The sequence below is a fragment of the Chlorocebus sabaeus genome, unplaced genomic scaffold (assembly GCF_047675955.1).
Source record: "Chlorocebus sabaeus isolate Y175 unplaced genomic scaffold, mChlSab1.0.hap1 unalloc_scaffold_251, whole genome shotgun sequence".
NCBI classification, from domain to species: Eukaryota; Metazoa; Chordata; class Mammalia; order Primates; family Cercopithecidae; genus Chlorocebus; species Chlorocebus sabaeus.
In genome coordinates, this window is record NW_027327539.1 from 309,782 (window position 1) to 325,952 (window position 16,171).

A 16,171-nucleotide genomic window follows, 5' to 3' on the forward strand; every position below is an offset into this window, starting at 1 on the left:
CTAATTTGGACACACAGGCTGTAACTGTGTGTTTTTCTCCGGTGGTGTGGGGCACTGTGTGAGTTTAAGCACCAATCACACGCGTTCACATCTACCTGTACTTCTGTTCCCAGAAGGAAGACCGTGAGTGAGTTGTCCAGGTCCTTGGCAACTTGAACAAATAATTGAACAAAATGCACAAAGTAACAAAGGAACAAAACACAGGAAGGAAGCATCAAAAGCAGAAATTTATTAAGGTAAGGAATAAAGCGGGTGTGGGCTTGAGCAAATGACTCAAGGTCATGGTTATGACGTTTTCTGGGTTTTAACTACTCCTTTTAAGGTCCCTATCAGCTACCACTGATCTGGATGAAGGATTTGGTCCGTGGCTAACTAAAGGCTTAGGTAAATTGGCACCCTATGCAGATGAAGGGATGGCCGGTGCTTGGCCTGCAGCCACTCCAAGGCACCTTCCCTTTCCATCTGAGAAGTGGTAGAAGGGGAAGGGTTGTAGGGAGAGTAGCCTTTGAGCGTTTGCTACTCAGGTGTGGGGAGATGGGATTTTTTTCTTTTGGTTTAGCTGTTGGAAGTTTGCCTTAAGTGGCCTTAGGGTCCCTGCCTCCAGACCTTGGTTTTTTTTTCTTTTAGGAAGTCAGCACAAATTGGCCTTAAGTTCTCTGCCTCCAGACCCGATTCTCCTGCCTCCCTTCTGTACAAACCATTGGTCATACATAGTTCATCCTAAACTCACCTGGTAATTGGGGAGGTCTTCTGTATACTGGTTGGTTATATGCAAAGAAACAATAAACTTCCAACATCATGATAGGAGGCAGTTTTGCAACTTAGAGCCAGGTGCCTGTTGCAGGTAAGCCTACCTTACCTTCAGCTCTAAGTCACTCTCAATCTCTTACAGAAACAGTGAGATAGGGTACTATCATCTTGGCTATATATATATATATATATACATATATATATACATATATATACACATATATATATACATATATATGTATATATATACATATATATACATATATATACATATATATACATATATATATACATATATATATATACATATATATATATATATATATTTTTTTTTTTGAGACGGAGCCTTGCTCTGTTGCCCAGGCTGGAGTGCAGTGGTGCAATCTCGGCTCACTGCAAGCTCCGCCTCCTGGGTTCACGCCATTCTCCTGCCTCAGCATCCGGAGTAGCTGGGACTACAGGTGCTCGCCATCACACCTGGCTAATTTTTTTGTATTTTTAGTAGAGACGGGGTTTCTCCATGTTAGCCAGGATGGTCTTGATCTCCTGACCTTGTGATCCGCCCACCTCAGCCTCCCAAAGTGCTGGGATTACAGGCGTGGGCCACCGTGCTGGGCTGGCTATTTATATTTCAAAGCAATGGATACCTACTCCCTAAGCCCTGGGCTGCAGCAATTCTGCTTGCCCTCTCCTGGTGGCCTGTGTCCTCTCCCAAACCCTGCCATCTACCACTGAGGCACAGCCCACAGCTGGCAGCTCACATTTTACATGGAACACAACTGCCACAGATGCACTGCAGTGCCGCGTTACAGAGCGGGGTCCCTGAGCTGCGGGAGGAGAGCCTGCAGGGCTCCTGGGTAGAATTGCACTTTTGCGATAGGGGGAACAGGAGCAATGTTTCAGCCTCAGTTTCTGTTTATAATAGTGACACAAAAAGAATATTGCTGGATACACAGCATGGATCTAGATAGAGGAGCTCCAGGAGTTCTCACTCACAGACAGACACCATGTGATAGTAATAGGGCTTAGACACAGATACTCAGAGCATTGAAGAGAAAGACAGCTCTCAGTCTGAGTAAAACTGTACTGAGAGAAGAAAAGAGGTTGAAAGAATCTTAAAGACAAATTCAGATTACATATAACATTGGTCAAATTGACCGGAAAATATTCCCCCAAGGAAGTTCTTCTCTAAACACCTGAAAGTGCAGTACTACTCTCAGCATGAGACACACAAGTATTATGAAGAAAGAGAGCTTATTCTGAGCAGAATTTCCTCCTCTGCTGCTCTCCCATCTGCTGGCCGTTGGATTGGGAATCTATACTGTAACACACCTGACAACCTCCACCGGCACTATTTGATGAAGAATTGGAATTCGCTCTATTCACATGGTAGAGTTATATCAGAGACTGCAAGATAGCTAACTAAAGAGGTACTATGATTCTTGGGTGGCCACATCAACTGCATTTATTTGTCCTGGAATAGTGGCATTCCTAATTTAGTAAAATAAAAGAATAGGCTGTAAAATTATGTTGACCTATAATTATACCTATAGGATCAATTAATAAGCATGTCAGGTTAATATCTACTATAGCAATGTGGTAGTAAATTTTCTTTGGGTATTAAATATAAATGTCTACATATAAATAATTTTAATATACTAGTCATAATGTATATATATTTAAAATTATCTGTAAGCTTAATTACAATATTTTATAATACTTTATATTTCAAACAAATTAATACTTATATTAAAGTTATATAAACTTAATTCAAACAAATTAATACTTATAATAAAGTTATATAAACTTAAAGCTATAATGCTTTATATTTCAAATTAATAATATTAATATTAAAATTACTATTTAAGAGGTTTATTCAAAATAAATACTGTGGCCTTATAGTCACACAATTGTAGAAAATACTGTTTAATTTACATGGATGCATGTTGTATACTAAAGACTACACAAAACTATGCTAATCTTTCTTAAGTAATAAGTAGAAACCAAGGCACAGCTAAAAATTCCACTGCTCAGTTTATACCCTAAACTGTTCTTGCTTTTGCAGCGTTAAATACTTTAGGCTCCAGATATTATCACCTTTAATATAATCGCCTTGGATGATTAGTTTTCTGTTGGAGAAACTTAGTGTCTTTTACTCTTCATTACTCTGTATTGCTGAATTGAATCCTATTCTTTGTGCTCAACTTTTGTGTGACCTTAAAATGAGCTTTATTATTCTAAACACATCTGTGTCTTCTTTAAAAGGCTGAAAATGGGGGGGGGGGGGCGGGGAACCAAAACCTTTGCCAAATCAAAAGCAAAAACAAAGTAATGGTTCTCAGGTCCTAGGTAAAGAGAATCCTGAGTCAAAAAAAAAAAAAAAAAAAGTTAAGGTTTATTTAGCTGTTAAAATAATTTGTATATATGTATATTTCAAAAGAAGCAAAGAAAAATGTACATGTAGGCTAAATGCTTTTTAAAGAAAAGCAACAGCCGGATTATGGACATGATCTTGAACTTCCAGACATCTGAATTTCAGTATACACTGGATTTAGGTATCTAATGGGTGATCCTGGACACACTGTGTACACGTAAAAGAGAGACTGTGGGGAAAAATGTAGAAAAGAGAAAGGAGCCACCAAAAATCCATGAGTGGGGGAGAGTAAAAGGTAGGTGGAAGGACTGATTTGTGTTAAAGATAATGGTCTAGGAGGGGCTATACTCAGAATTACTCCTGTGTCCATGCAAGCAGTTGAGATTATTAACAGGTGGTGGAGAGAACAGATTGCTGCTGCAGATTCAGTGTCTGAGGGTAGAACTAAACTAGGATACCCATGGGCACTTGTGTAGGTTTTTGGCAAGAAACTAGAAGAGAAGGCACTGTGATGGGATTGCTGAGGGCGGTACTTAGTTCTGGGAGGGACATGGCCACATTAATACCTCCTAAGAGTATGTTTGTAAGTGAGTGAAATGTATGTGATGGTAGCTGTAGGTGAAGGGGGTCTGTTCTGAAGTTTTTAGTCCCCTCTCACCCGGGGAGAAGATCTGGAATCACAGGAGAATGTGTAGTGTGACAGCCTATATACAGGAGAAGAGAGCCTTTCTTCCCCAGACACCTAGTCTTTCTCCAGCTCCAGCCCCTGTGATGTCTTCTTCTTTGTTCTTTCTTTTTCTTCTTCTTCTTCTTCTTTTTTTTTTTTTTTTTTTTTTTTTTTTTTTTGAGATGGACTCTCACTCTGTCGCTTAGGCTGGAGTGCAGTGGCACGATCTCGGCTCACTGCAACCTCCGCCTCCTGGGTTCAAGTGATTATCTGGCCTCAGCCTCCTAAGTAGCTGGGACTACAGGTGCCCACCACCATGCCCGGCTAATTTTTGTATTTTTAGTAGAGATGGGGTTTCACCATATTGGTCAGGCTGATCTCAAACTCCTGACCTTGTGATCTGCCCACCTCAGCCTCCCAAAGTGTTGGGATTACAGATGTGAGCCACCGCACCTGGCCGATGTCTTTCTTCGAACACTACATCTGTAGAGTTTGAGGAATACAAAGCAGTTCTCCAACACCAACTAGTTGTTTAACATTTTACATCTCACACCACCCAAAGTCCGCACAGGCCCTAGAGTCCAGTGCTTAGTCCCACAACACTGCTCTTACTGCAGATGCCAGTCACAAACTACAAGTACCCATACATACTTCTGAACTACTAACAAATGGGGACTCCCATAACCCCCTTCTCAAGTTTAAGAATTTGATTAAAATACTCACAGAACTCAGCCAAACACTGTACTTGTGTTTAACCATTTATTATAAAATATACAACACAGGAGCAGTTGGAAATGGAAGAAGGGTATGGAAGCTACAGAGCCTGGGCAGGCTGGGAACCCATAGGCAGGTGCAGTTGGGGATAGGATGAAAGGGGATTGGTGCAAACTTTCTAAGGATAAAATTTTTATTGTCCTGGGGTTGTTTATAGACTTTGTCAAATAAAGCAAATTCAGATTTAGGTAAAATTTAGATATACATATAGCCTTAATATTATATATGTATTTTTGTAATACTTTGTAGTTTATAATGTATTTTAGTGGCAATCTAAGTTGAAATCTAGTTTATTTTTAGCTACAAATACCCTCCAGGAAGGCAAGTTTTTTCTTTTCTTATTATACTTTAAGATCTAGGGTACATGTGCACAATGTGCAGGTTTGTTACATATGTATACATGTGCCATGTTGGTGTGCTGCACCCATTAACTCATCATTTACATTAGGTGTATCTCCTAATGCTATCCCTCGTCCCTCCTCCCTCCCCACAATAGGACTCGGTGTGTGATGTTCCTTTTCCTGTGTCCAAGTGATCTCATTGTTCAATTCCCACCTATGAGTGAGAACATGTGGTGTTTGGTTTTCTGTTCTTGCGATAGTTTGTTGAGAATGATGGTTTCCAGCTGCATCGATGTCCCTACAAAGGACACGAACTCATCCTTTTTTATGGCTGCATAGTATTCCATGCTGTATATGTGCCACATTTTCTTAATCCAGTCTGTCACTGATGGACATTTGGGTTGATTCCAAGTCTTTGCAATTGTGAATAGTGTGCAATAAACATATGTGTGCATGTGTCTTTATAGCAGCATGATTTATAATCCTTTGAGTATATCCCCAGTAATGGGATGGCTGGGTCAAATGGTATTTCTAGTTCTAGATCCTTGAGGAATCGCCACACTCTTTTCCACAATGGTTGAACTAGTTTACAGTCCCACCAACAGTGTAAAGTAGCTAAAGAAGATGTTTGCCACTTTCTCTTTTTGGACTGTCCACCTTGTGCTCTTTGTCCCTCACCTGAGTGCTCTGCATCTTGTCACCTTTCTGCTCACCGATTCTGTTTTGTAGTAGCCTGGAGGCTGCCCCAGGAAAGAGGCCCCAAACAGTTTAGCTTTTACTTTCTCAGTGATCCTCTGACTTTTAGCTGATTGCTTATTTAACTTGCCATTGGTCCAAGTGACACTGAAAAAAGAGATGTCTTGGAACCTAGTATTTTTGTACCTTAATTATCAGAAACGATCAGCAATAACCTCTCCATCATTATGACTAGGAGTTGAAATGTGGTATTTAACAGCCCTACATGATAGGATCAGATCTGCCTGTTTAGTGACAGCCTCTTTTATGACAACCCCTGCAAACAATTAGCCTCAAGATGGAGAACATGAGACATTTTCTTAACAGTTTTCTCTCATTTCTTAACCTTAAGGTCATCTTTGATGAGCTGATATAGGGCAGCTGGACACTACTTTCTAAACCCAGCATGTCACTTTTTTCCTGAAAGAGTTTTGTCATAGCAGTGTGAAAATGGACGAATACATTACAATACACAAGTTATAGCCTCCCCATTTCCCCTGTTCGGTCTGACTCCCTTTTTTGCAGCTTAATTTGTTTTATAGAAGAGAAACTAAATAGGAGGAAATACTTTACATAGAGGCTTCCCTGATGCTTGGTCAGGATAAAAAATTTAAATGGGTTACTATATGTTTGATTGAGGAAAAGACAAAATAGGGATGGCACATAATTGATTACCCTTTTAATGCAAGTGCCTCTTAATATTAGGCTTTTCTTAGCTGGGGCTGAACTCTCCCCTGTCAGTTCGAGCACCCCATAAGAACACAGTCAGACTCCTTCCAGTTCTGGTGAGGTGTGCAACATGTTATTAATTTCTTCTAGTTTTCCAGAGCTTTCTAGTGTCCTGTCATCATCTTCTCCCTGCCCTTCGAGTCCTGGCTTACATACATACCCCACTCTCGAAACATCCGAGCTTCACCAGAACAACATGCAGTGGGGCCTCTTATCAGCTGGCAAAGTTGAATGTTTGCCCTCTCTGGGAAGTAACAGATGATAATAGGGATACTATATAGGTATATGTACCCCTTTCTATGTCTGAATTAGCCATATGCAAGGAAAAACTAAAACAGTTTTCAGAAGTTCCAGGAAAATTCATAGACAAATTTGAGAGGCTAATCTTGATGTATGATCTGACCAGGCAAGATTTGCATATATTTATGTTCACCTGCTGCATGGTAGAAAAGCAGTGTATTATGGGAGTGACTAGAGCACATGCTAACAGGGTGGCAGCCTGCAACCAGGGATCTGACACCTATCAAGTAGGAAGCACAGCAGTGCCTGACTAGGACCCAAAAGAGAACTAGAATCTAGAAAAGGGAAATGAATTAGGAAGAAAGTAGGACATAGAGAGAAAAAATTATGATCATTTGACTCCTTGAAGAAATAAAAAAAGTGTGATAAAGCTTTTTAATTTTTATAAAGTCTAGAAAATTGCTCAGGGAAAAGATGAAAACCTAGCCTTATTACAAGGGTGGATAATTTAGACTTTGAGGACATACACTAACACTGACCCTGACTCAAAGAAGGGACAGGCATTGCTAGGAGTTTATTTTATAGTCCAGTCTGCTTCTGATATCTGCAGGAAGCTGCCAAAAGCAGCCTTGGGCTTCCAGACTCCCATGGATCAGATTTTAGACTTGGATTTTGCAGTTTTCCATCACAGGAATAGGGCAGAGAAAACATAAAGCAAATCTCCCAAGAGGCCCAGCTTCTAGCTGCAGCCTTGTGCTCTCCACGACTTCAGAGGCAGCCCTTTAACCCCTGGCCCTCACAGAGGAAGTGAGAAGGTAAAAGTCCCAGTCCGTGCCTCTGGGCCACTGTGCCTTGCATATAAATCAATGTGCCTTCTGTAAGAAGGTCGGCCACTGCCAAAGGAAATGCACTGTGCTTCCAAGGGAGTCATCATCAGAGCTCAGCAGACTCAAAAGTGGTAGAGCCTGATGCTTCATACCTCCACTCCCATTGGACTATTATCTATCAAGAGATGTAGGGGCCTCAGGTGACTCTTGAAGTGGCAGGTAGGAGCATTAACTTCTTATTAGATATGGGAGCAGATGACTCTGTCCTGATTCAATACAATGGGCTCCTGTCTTCTCATGATGGACAAGCCCAAAAGCACTGCTTTTCATATCTTCTAAGTTGTCCTCCAGGGCCTCTGGGTTTCTCACCTGCCTTTTTAGTACTGTTTGAATGCCTGACCTCTTACTGGGGAGAGGTTTATTGACTCAGGAGACCAAGTCATGGTCACCTTCACAGATCATAAAGCATAGAGAGTGTTACTTTTGTTCCTGACCCCTCAGGGGAAAAAAGAAGTTAAGAATGAGCTGTCACATTTACCACCTGAGGTGTTGTCTCAAGTAAATATTGAGGTTTGGGCCACACAGGCTCTGGGAAACTCACTACACACCTCCTCCATTCAAATCCAACTTCAGCCTAGTGCTCCTCGCCCTCAGAAGAGATAATACATTTTAAGGCAAGAAGCATGAGGGGGAAATTCAACCCCTTATTGCCAAATTCTTGCCGTATGAGTTACTAAGGCCGTGAGAGTCTCCTTACAATACTCGCACGTCACCAGATGAAAAGCCTAATGGCATGAGTTATGAAGGCCGTGAGAGTCTCCTTACAATACTTGCATGTCACCAGATGAAAAGCCTAATGGCAAGTACAGATTTGTCAGAAACCTTAGAGCATTAATAAATGCAGTTGTCTCCATACAACTCATTGTCCCCAATACTTACCAAGTCTCAGGGGATGCAAGCTGGTTTACATTCTTAAATCTGAAAGATGGATTTTTCTGCATCTTATTGCATCCAGATTCATAATATGTTTGCCTTTGAATGGACTGATCCAGATACACATTCAGCCTCAAAACTAACCTGGACAGTCATCTCTGAAGGGTTCTGGGATAGCCCCCACTTATTTGAAAATGCTCTAGCTAAGGACTTAAGAAATCTACAGTTGGAAAGGGACAAAATTATTAGTATGTAGGTGACTTGCTCATTGCTAGCTCAACTAAAGAAGACTCAAATAATAATACTGTTAAGTTGGTAAATTTTCTGGGAACTTGCAGATACATGGTATCACCATACAGGGCACAGATTTTGACTCAAAGACTTAAATATTTGGAATCTATCTTAACCTCTAGAACTGATCAACATCCCTAGAAGATAAAACAGTTATTTTAGTCATCCAAGGGTCCCAGCCCAACAAATGACTGTGGGCTTTTTAAGGAGATGGCGGGGTACTGCTATTTATGGGTACCCAGATTTGGATATGTAGCCAAGTCTTTATATGATACACCAAAGGGAAAGATTTAGAACTCCTAGAATGTAATTAGAACTGCAAGCAAACCTTCATTACTCTCAAGGAGAAATTGGGCTCTGCTGCAGCCATGGGAGTCCCCAAGTTAGAGGAACCATTTTTTCCTTTATGTAGCCAAAAAGCAAGGCATAGGCCTTGGGTAATCTTGTCCCAAAACTGGGGGACATTCCAAGGCCAGTAGCCTAATTTTCTAAGCAGATAGACCAGGTGGCCTCAGGGTGGCCTTGATGTCTTAGAGCTATTGCTGCTACCACTTTTCTAGTAGGCAAAGTTAATAAACTAACATTAGAACAGCACCTACAGGTTTTTGACCCCACACCAAGGGAAGGTGGTCCTAGAAGCTAAAGGGCACCAGTGGATAATAGGAGAATATTTATGAAAGCATCAGGCCTTATTGCTAGACACTCCAGACATAACCCTTAAAGCCTGCCAAACCATAAACGCAGCTACCTATGTGCCAGAGTCCACAGGTGCTCCTAGCCTTTCCGGCATACACGTTGTATTAGTCTATTCTCATGCTGCTAATAAAGACATATCTAAGGCTGGATAATTTATATTTAAAGAAAGAGGTTTAATTGACTCACAGTTGCACATGGTTGGGGAGGCCTCACACTCATGGCAGAAGGCAAATGAGGAGCAAAGTCACATCTCTTACATGGCAGCAGGCAAAAGAGCTTGTGTAGTGAAACTCCCCTTTATAAACCATCAGCTGTAATCCCAGCACTTTGGGAGGCCAAGGCAGTGGATGACCTGAGGTGAGGAGATCGAGGCCAGCCTAGCCAACATGGTGAAACCTCATCTATACTAAAAATTAGACAGGCATGATGGTGGGCACCTGTAATCCCAGCTACTCAGGAGGCTGAGACAGGAGAATCACTTGAACCCAGGAGTCAGAGGTTGCAGTCAGCCGAGATCATGCTACTGCACTCCAGCCTGAGCAATGGAGCAAGACTCCGTCTCAAAAATAAATAAATAAATAAACCTCCGATCTCATGAGGCTTATTCACTGTCACAAGAACAGCATGGAAAAGACCCATCCCCCGATTTGATTACCTCCCACTGGGTCCCTCCCACGATATATGGGAATGATGGGAGCTACAGTTCAAGATAAGATTTGACTGGGGACACAGCCACAGCATGTCACAGATTATGAAATAAATTTACTCTAGGAAGCCAGACTTAAGAGAGATGAATCCCTTGACCATCCCAAAGAAGAGTGGTTAACAGATGCAAGTTGTTTTATGCATCAGGAAAACAGGAGGGCTAGATATGCTGTTATTAGTCAGCACAAGAGAGTCAAGGCACAAGCCTTGCTGGCCTCTACCTCAGCTCAAAAACCTGAGTTAATTGAACTTACTAGGCCCCTACAGTTGGGAACGGATTTAAAAGTTAACATTTACACTGATTCCAAGTATGATTTTTTTAGTGCTTCATGCTTATGCTGCAGTTTGGAATGGGTAGGGACTCCTGACCCCCAAGGGCTTTTCCATACAACAGCATTCAGATTTCGAGCTTGTTAGAATGCTGCTTTGCTGCCAGAAAGTGACTATAATTAATTGCAGAGGACATCAAAAGAGAGACTGACCATGTAAAAGGAAATGCCCTTGTAGATGCCACAGCCAAGGCCCCTGCACTGAAAGGGCCAATGAAGCTTATGGGCATGCTGGTCAGCATGCATAGAACTGGGCCAGAATACTCTGAAGAAGAACAAAAATGGGCCAGGGATTGCATTTCAGTCCAGGGCCCCTCTGGCTGGCTGAATGATGGTAATAAATTACTAATGCCAAGTACCAATCATAGAAATATAATTCAGCACTTTTATGATTCTTTTCACTCTAGAAGGGATTCTTTGTTTTTTGTTAACATCTTGTTTGTTTATAGGGGTAAATCTTTTCAAGACACTAAAACAGGTGACTCAGCACTGAGAGCTTTGTGCCTGACATGACCCAAACAGCCAGCAATTTTCTCCTTTTCCAGTTAAACCTGTCCAAAATTGAGGAACCTATCCAGGTGAGAACTGGCAACTCTAATTTACTCAGCTGTCTTTCTACAGGAGATTCGTATATTTGCTAATGCTCACTGATACCTTCACTGATTAGATTGAGGCATTTCCCACCCCATCTGAAAAATGTTTGCCAGAAGAAATAACTCCTCAGTTTGGGTCATCTAAAAGCCTGCAAAGTGACAATGGCCCATCTTTCACAGCAGGCATATCCCACACCTATCCTCAGCTTTAGGAATCCAATATGACCTTCACTCTGCATGGAGACCGTGGTCCTCTGGAAAGGTGAAAGGGCTGATCCTACTCTAAAGAAGACTCTAGCTAAATCAGAGGCCTGACTATGTCTAACACCCATAGCTTACTGCAGGTTTGAACTGCTCCAAAGTCAAACTTAAAACGAAGTCTTGTTGAGTTAACATACGGAGGGCCTTTCCTAACCACAGATCTCCTAATAGAGGACAGGACTCATCAATTACAAAAATATGTCCTCAATCTAGGGCAGGTGCAAGGCACTCTGTGAGTGTTGAAACTGGAGTCCTCCTCTCCCATATGGGAGGAAAATTCAGTTTCGGGTCAGCTAGGGATTTAGTCTTAGTAAAGACGTGGGAGGAAGTTCTGCAGCTGACCAGCTTTCCCCAACGTGGAAAGGACCACAGCAGGGACACCTGAGCTCCCCAACAGACGTTCAACGCCAAGGGACTCACAGGTGGGTACACCTGTGTGCAAGTAAAGCTGTTGCTTATTCTGGGAGCCCAATGCGAGGCTGGGGGAGGTGGGCGCGGGGCTATTTCAGCGTTGGCGGAGGGCGGGCTGGGTCACTGCGCGTCTGCTCCTCCTCCTCGCGTCTCTCCTGCCGCCCTGATCCCGCCTTAGCCATGAGGGAGATCGTGCTCACGCAGGCCGGGCAGTGCGGGAACCAGATCGGCGCCAAGGTTGGCAGCGGTGCCTCTGAGGGCCCAGCTCGGGCCTGCGGGTGGCCAGGGAAGGTGTTGGCAGTGGTGGGGGCGGGGGCGGGTCCCTGCCGGGGACGCGGTGGGACTGGGCGGCTGGCGAGGTGGCCGGGGTGGACCCAGGGACACGGCGGCCTAAGGATGGGGGTGCGGATGGGGCTGGGGGTGGGAGAGGAGCTGGGGCACCCCCGTGACTGGCCCTGGCCTGTCCGGCCCCTCCCGTCTCGCAGTTCTGGGAGGTGATCTCGGACGAACACGCCATCGACTCCGCGGGCACCTACCACGGGGACAGCCGCCTGCAGTTGGAGCGCGTCGACGTGTACTACAACGAGGCCTGCGGTGAGACCCCCGACCTTCCCCACCGCCCTCCTGGGAACGCGGCCCTCCCCTCGCTCATGCCCTCCCGCCCCTCTCAGGTGGCAGGTACGTGCCCCGCGCTGTGCTGGTGGATCTGGAGCCGGGCACTCTGGACTCTGTGCGCTCGGGGCCTTTCGGGCAGATCTTCAGGCCGGACAACTTCATCTTCGGTGAGCTGTGGGCGAGGACTGGGGTGCGGCTTCTTAGCCGCTCAAAATCTAGGAGTGCCCCAAGGTCGTCGCCGTGGGAATTGTGGAGCCAGGGCCCCAGAACACCCTCCTATCCTCCGAGTGGAGTGGCTCCATGTGCCTCCTAAAGAGGCTTTGGGAGGAAGGCCCAGGTGTCTCCTCAAGGTCAAGAGCTACTGATGTCAGCTCCCTGCAGGGAGCTGAGCTGGGGGCCGTGGCTACTGCCTTCCCTGAAAATGGGCAGGAGCCACCTGCAGGGAGGTCTGTCAGCCTGTCTCAGGTTTGACTCCTGACTTAGTTTCTAACAGGGAGGCTGCTGTCCTGTAACTCTGGGGGAGGGGTTTCATTTGCTCCATCTGTAGGGAGAACGGTGCGCTCACCTCACATGACACTTGGCCCCTTTTGCATTATGGTGACCACTGATGACCGTATACCTGGCCATCGAGTGACTGGCTGTACTGTCTTACAGGTCAGAGTGGGGCCGGAAACAACTGGGCCAGGGGGCACTATACAGAAGGCGCGGAGCTGATGGAGTCAGTGATGGACGTTGTCAGAAAGGAGGCTGAGAGCTGTGACTGCCTGCAGGGTTTCCAGCTGACCCACTCCCTGGGTGGGGGGACGGGGTCTGGGATGGGTACCCTTCTGCTCAGTAAGATCCGGGAGGAGTACCCAGACAGGATCATAAACACATTCAGCATCCTGCCCTCGCCCAAGGTGTCAGACACGGTGGTGGAGCCCTACAACGCCACCCTCTCCGTCCACCAGCTCATAGAAAATGCAGACGAGACCTTCTGTATAGACAACGAAGCGTTATACGACATCTGTTCCAGGACCCTGAAACTGCCCACGCCCACCTACGGTGACCTGAACCACCTGGTGTCTGCCACCATGAGCGGGGTCACCACGTGCCTGCGCTTCCCAGGCCAGCTGAATGCTGACCTGCGGAAGCTGGCCGTGAACATGGTCCCGTTTCCCCGGCTACACTTCTTCCTGCCCGGCTTTGCCCCCCTGACCAGCAGGGGCAGTCAGCAGTACCGGGCCCTGACGGTGGCTGAGCTTACACAGCAGATGTTTGATGCCAGGAATATGATGGCAGCTTGTGACCCCCGTCATGGCCGCTACCTAACGGCTGCTGCCATTTTCAGGGGTCGCATGCCCATGAGGGAGGTGGATGAACAAATGTTCAACATTCAAAATAAGAACAGCAGCTACTTCGCTGACTGGCTCCCCCACAATGTCAAAACAGCCGTCTGTGACATCCCACCCCGGGAGCTAAAAATGTCAGCCACCTTCATTGGGAACAACACGGCCATCCAGGAACTCTTCAAGCGTGTCTCAGAGCAGTTTACAGCAATGTTCCGGCGCAAGGCCTTCCTCCATTGGTATACGGGCGAGGGGATGGATGAGATGGAATTTACGGAGGCGGAGAGCAACATGAACGACCTGGTTTCTGAGTATCAACAGTATCAGGATGCCACAGCCGAGGAGGAGGAGTTTGAGGAATATGCTGAGGAGGAGGAGGAGGAGAGGCCTAGAATTTTCCTTTTCTAGGTAAAGTGGGGAAGCAGCGTGGATTCTTTACTGTGTTCTAATTGCCATGTGTCACTACGCACTTGTTCGTGTCTTCACCTCTCCTCCTGCATTTTAAAGCATTTTTATAGTATACGATTTTGCTGAATAAAGTATTCTCATAGCATCTGGCTTCACCTCCAACTTCTATCTATGGGCCCTCCGGCTATGGCTGCCAGGTGCACGGTTGTCCTGCAAGGCTGAAGCTGTCTGGATTTGTCGCGTACCCCGGAACAAGCATTCCAGTGGCTCCAGGAGGGGTCGGCATGGGCTGTGGACATGGCAGGCAGGCTTCACATGAACCTGGGGATGCCCTGGGCCTTGGGCGGCTACGTGGTGGAAAACCTGTTCTGAAGGCAAGCCTTGGCTTATCCCATGTTCCAGACTTCTAGGGGACCAGCTGGCCCTCTGTTTCTGGAACCCTAAAAATGGTCAGTGACCCTGGTGGGCAATGTCCCCAAAGTCCCATCTCAGGGTAGGAATGTGGTCAGACAGCTGGCTCTGAACCAGCAATGAAGGGTGGGCAAGTAGGACCCCAGCCATTCCATCACCATGACGGCCTGGGTGTGTTTGTGTGGCCTCATTCTCTTGAGGGTGGGCATGGGATATCTGGCAGGGACTAGTGGGCAGAAATCAAGCCCAGTGTATACTCACATGCAGTGACCCCTATGTAGAAGGGGATTAGGTCCTGGGGGCCATAGATGGCAGTTGCTGGGCCTGTGTGCTTGGGGCAGTCTCTCCAGAGGCACAGATGGGGTTTCTGAACAGGACCTGGGGAGACAGGCAGGTGCTCACAAATGCTGCTTCCCCCAACTGGCAACCAGTGAGAAAAAACCCCCCAGTGGAGGTCTGACCTGCCCCAGTCTGGAGGGCTGATGCTCTCTGGAAAGGTGGCTAATGCATACTGTCTGCTGTCTCCCTGTCCCCCTCTCCAAAACTTCAGGGCAAAAATAACCCAAGATTGTCAGGATGAGACTGGTGAGGGTGGCACCTTTGCGGATAGGCCCTTTAGCCTGGCAGTCTCCTCCCCAGGCTTCTTTGGGAGCCTGGACTTCAAAGCCTGCTTTGGGGAAGCTGTCAAATAAGATGTACGTGTGAGCTGGGTGCCGGGCAGCATGCACAGACGGTGTTCCTCTACCTGGCTCTTGTAGAGCTTGTCCATGGCCTATGTGATGGTCTCTTGGTAATTCCCACCCCCACCCCCATCACACAGATAAGATGAAGCCAGCATGGCCTGGGGGTGGGCAGATGTACAGGTTCTACCCCAGGTCCCCTGGGCATACCCACCTGCCTCAGACATGTTGGGGAAACAGGTGAGGCCCCTTTTTGTTGTCTGAACGTTGGCAATGGTCTATTGCAGCCAAATGGGAACGGGCAGGCAGGAGAGTGCCTCATCTCAAAAGAAGTGGCTCCTGGAAGCAGCTGGGAGGGGGCAGAGGTCCCTCATACTCCCCCAACCTGCTCTTGGAGCAGGAAAAGGGGCCTCTGTGACAGCCCTGCTCAGTGGCTCTCACTCTGAGGGGTGTCCTTGCCCAACCCAGGTGCGCACCCATCTGAGATGGCCTTGCATGGACCTGGTTGGGAAGGTTCAGTTGCAGCAACAACCGGAACCTGCCCACACCTAGTGTCTCCACTCATGCGTGGGGCTAGATGCTCCTCCCTCCTGTAGTGGTACAGCCAGAGTGGCAGAGGGGGCAAGTCACTGCTGCAGTTCCCACCTGGGTCTGAGTGGCAGTCAGGCTTGGTGCCCATGTATTTCCCAATTACCTGGTTCCATCTGGGGGCTTCATGGACAGGAGTGGTGCTTTTCCAGGCCTCTTTTCCACATGCCAGCTACAGGCCCATGTTTCCCAAGTTTCTGGAGCCCCTCTTCCAGCCTGGCAAGCATGGCATGTTGTAGGGGAAGGACATCAAGCCTACAGGCAGCAGAACCTGTCTGGGTATGTTCTCTATCCCTGGAGGCCCCTGGTTGTTTACCTCTTTGGGTGAGAGTCGGCTTAGGATCTCAACATTCTTGTAGGACTTCAGAACTGTACAGGCAGCGGCTCAGGAGGCAGCAGGGGTTGGGACTGGCAGCTAACCAGTGTAGTGGGGGTTGTAGGGCTCAGTTTGGTCTTGCAGGGAATTCAGGGAGGCTTGGATTCGC

General features: G+C 46.4%; 1 protein-coding gene across 12 annotated transcripts in view; it reads left to right on the forward strand.

The window, feature by feature from the left end:
- The window catches only part of LOC140711172 (tubulin beta-8 chain-like), a 79,278-nt gene extending 65,126 nt beyond the window's left edge, over positions 1–14,152 (forward strand). For 10 of the 12 annotated variants that reach the window (XM_073014073.1, XM_073014078.1, XM_073014081.1 and 7 more), the window contains 5 exons: positions 114–236; positions 10,937–11,893; positions 12,142–12,250; positions 12,328–12,438; positions 12,926–14,152. In XM_073014073.1, coding sequence (XP_072870174.1) covers positions 11,717–11,893; positions 12,142–12,250; positions 12,328–12,438; positions 12,926–14,007 — 1,479 coding nt within the window. In that variant the 5' untranslated portion in view covers positions 114–236; positions 10,937–11,716 and the 3' untranslated portion in view covers positions 14,008–14,152. The remainder of the gene's footprint in view (positions 1–113; positions 237–10,936; positions 11,894–12,141; positions 12,251–12,327; positions 12,439–12,925) is intronic. The other 2 variants (XM_073014084.1, XM_073014074.1) reach the window with 2 other exon arrangements.
- The last annotated feature ends 2,019 nt before the right edge of the window (positions 14,153–16,171 follow it).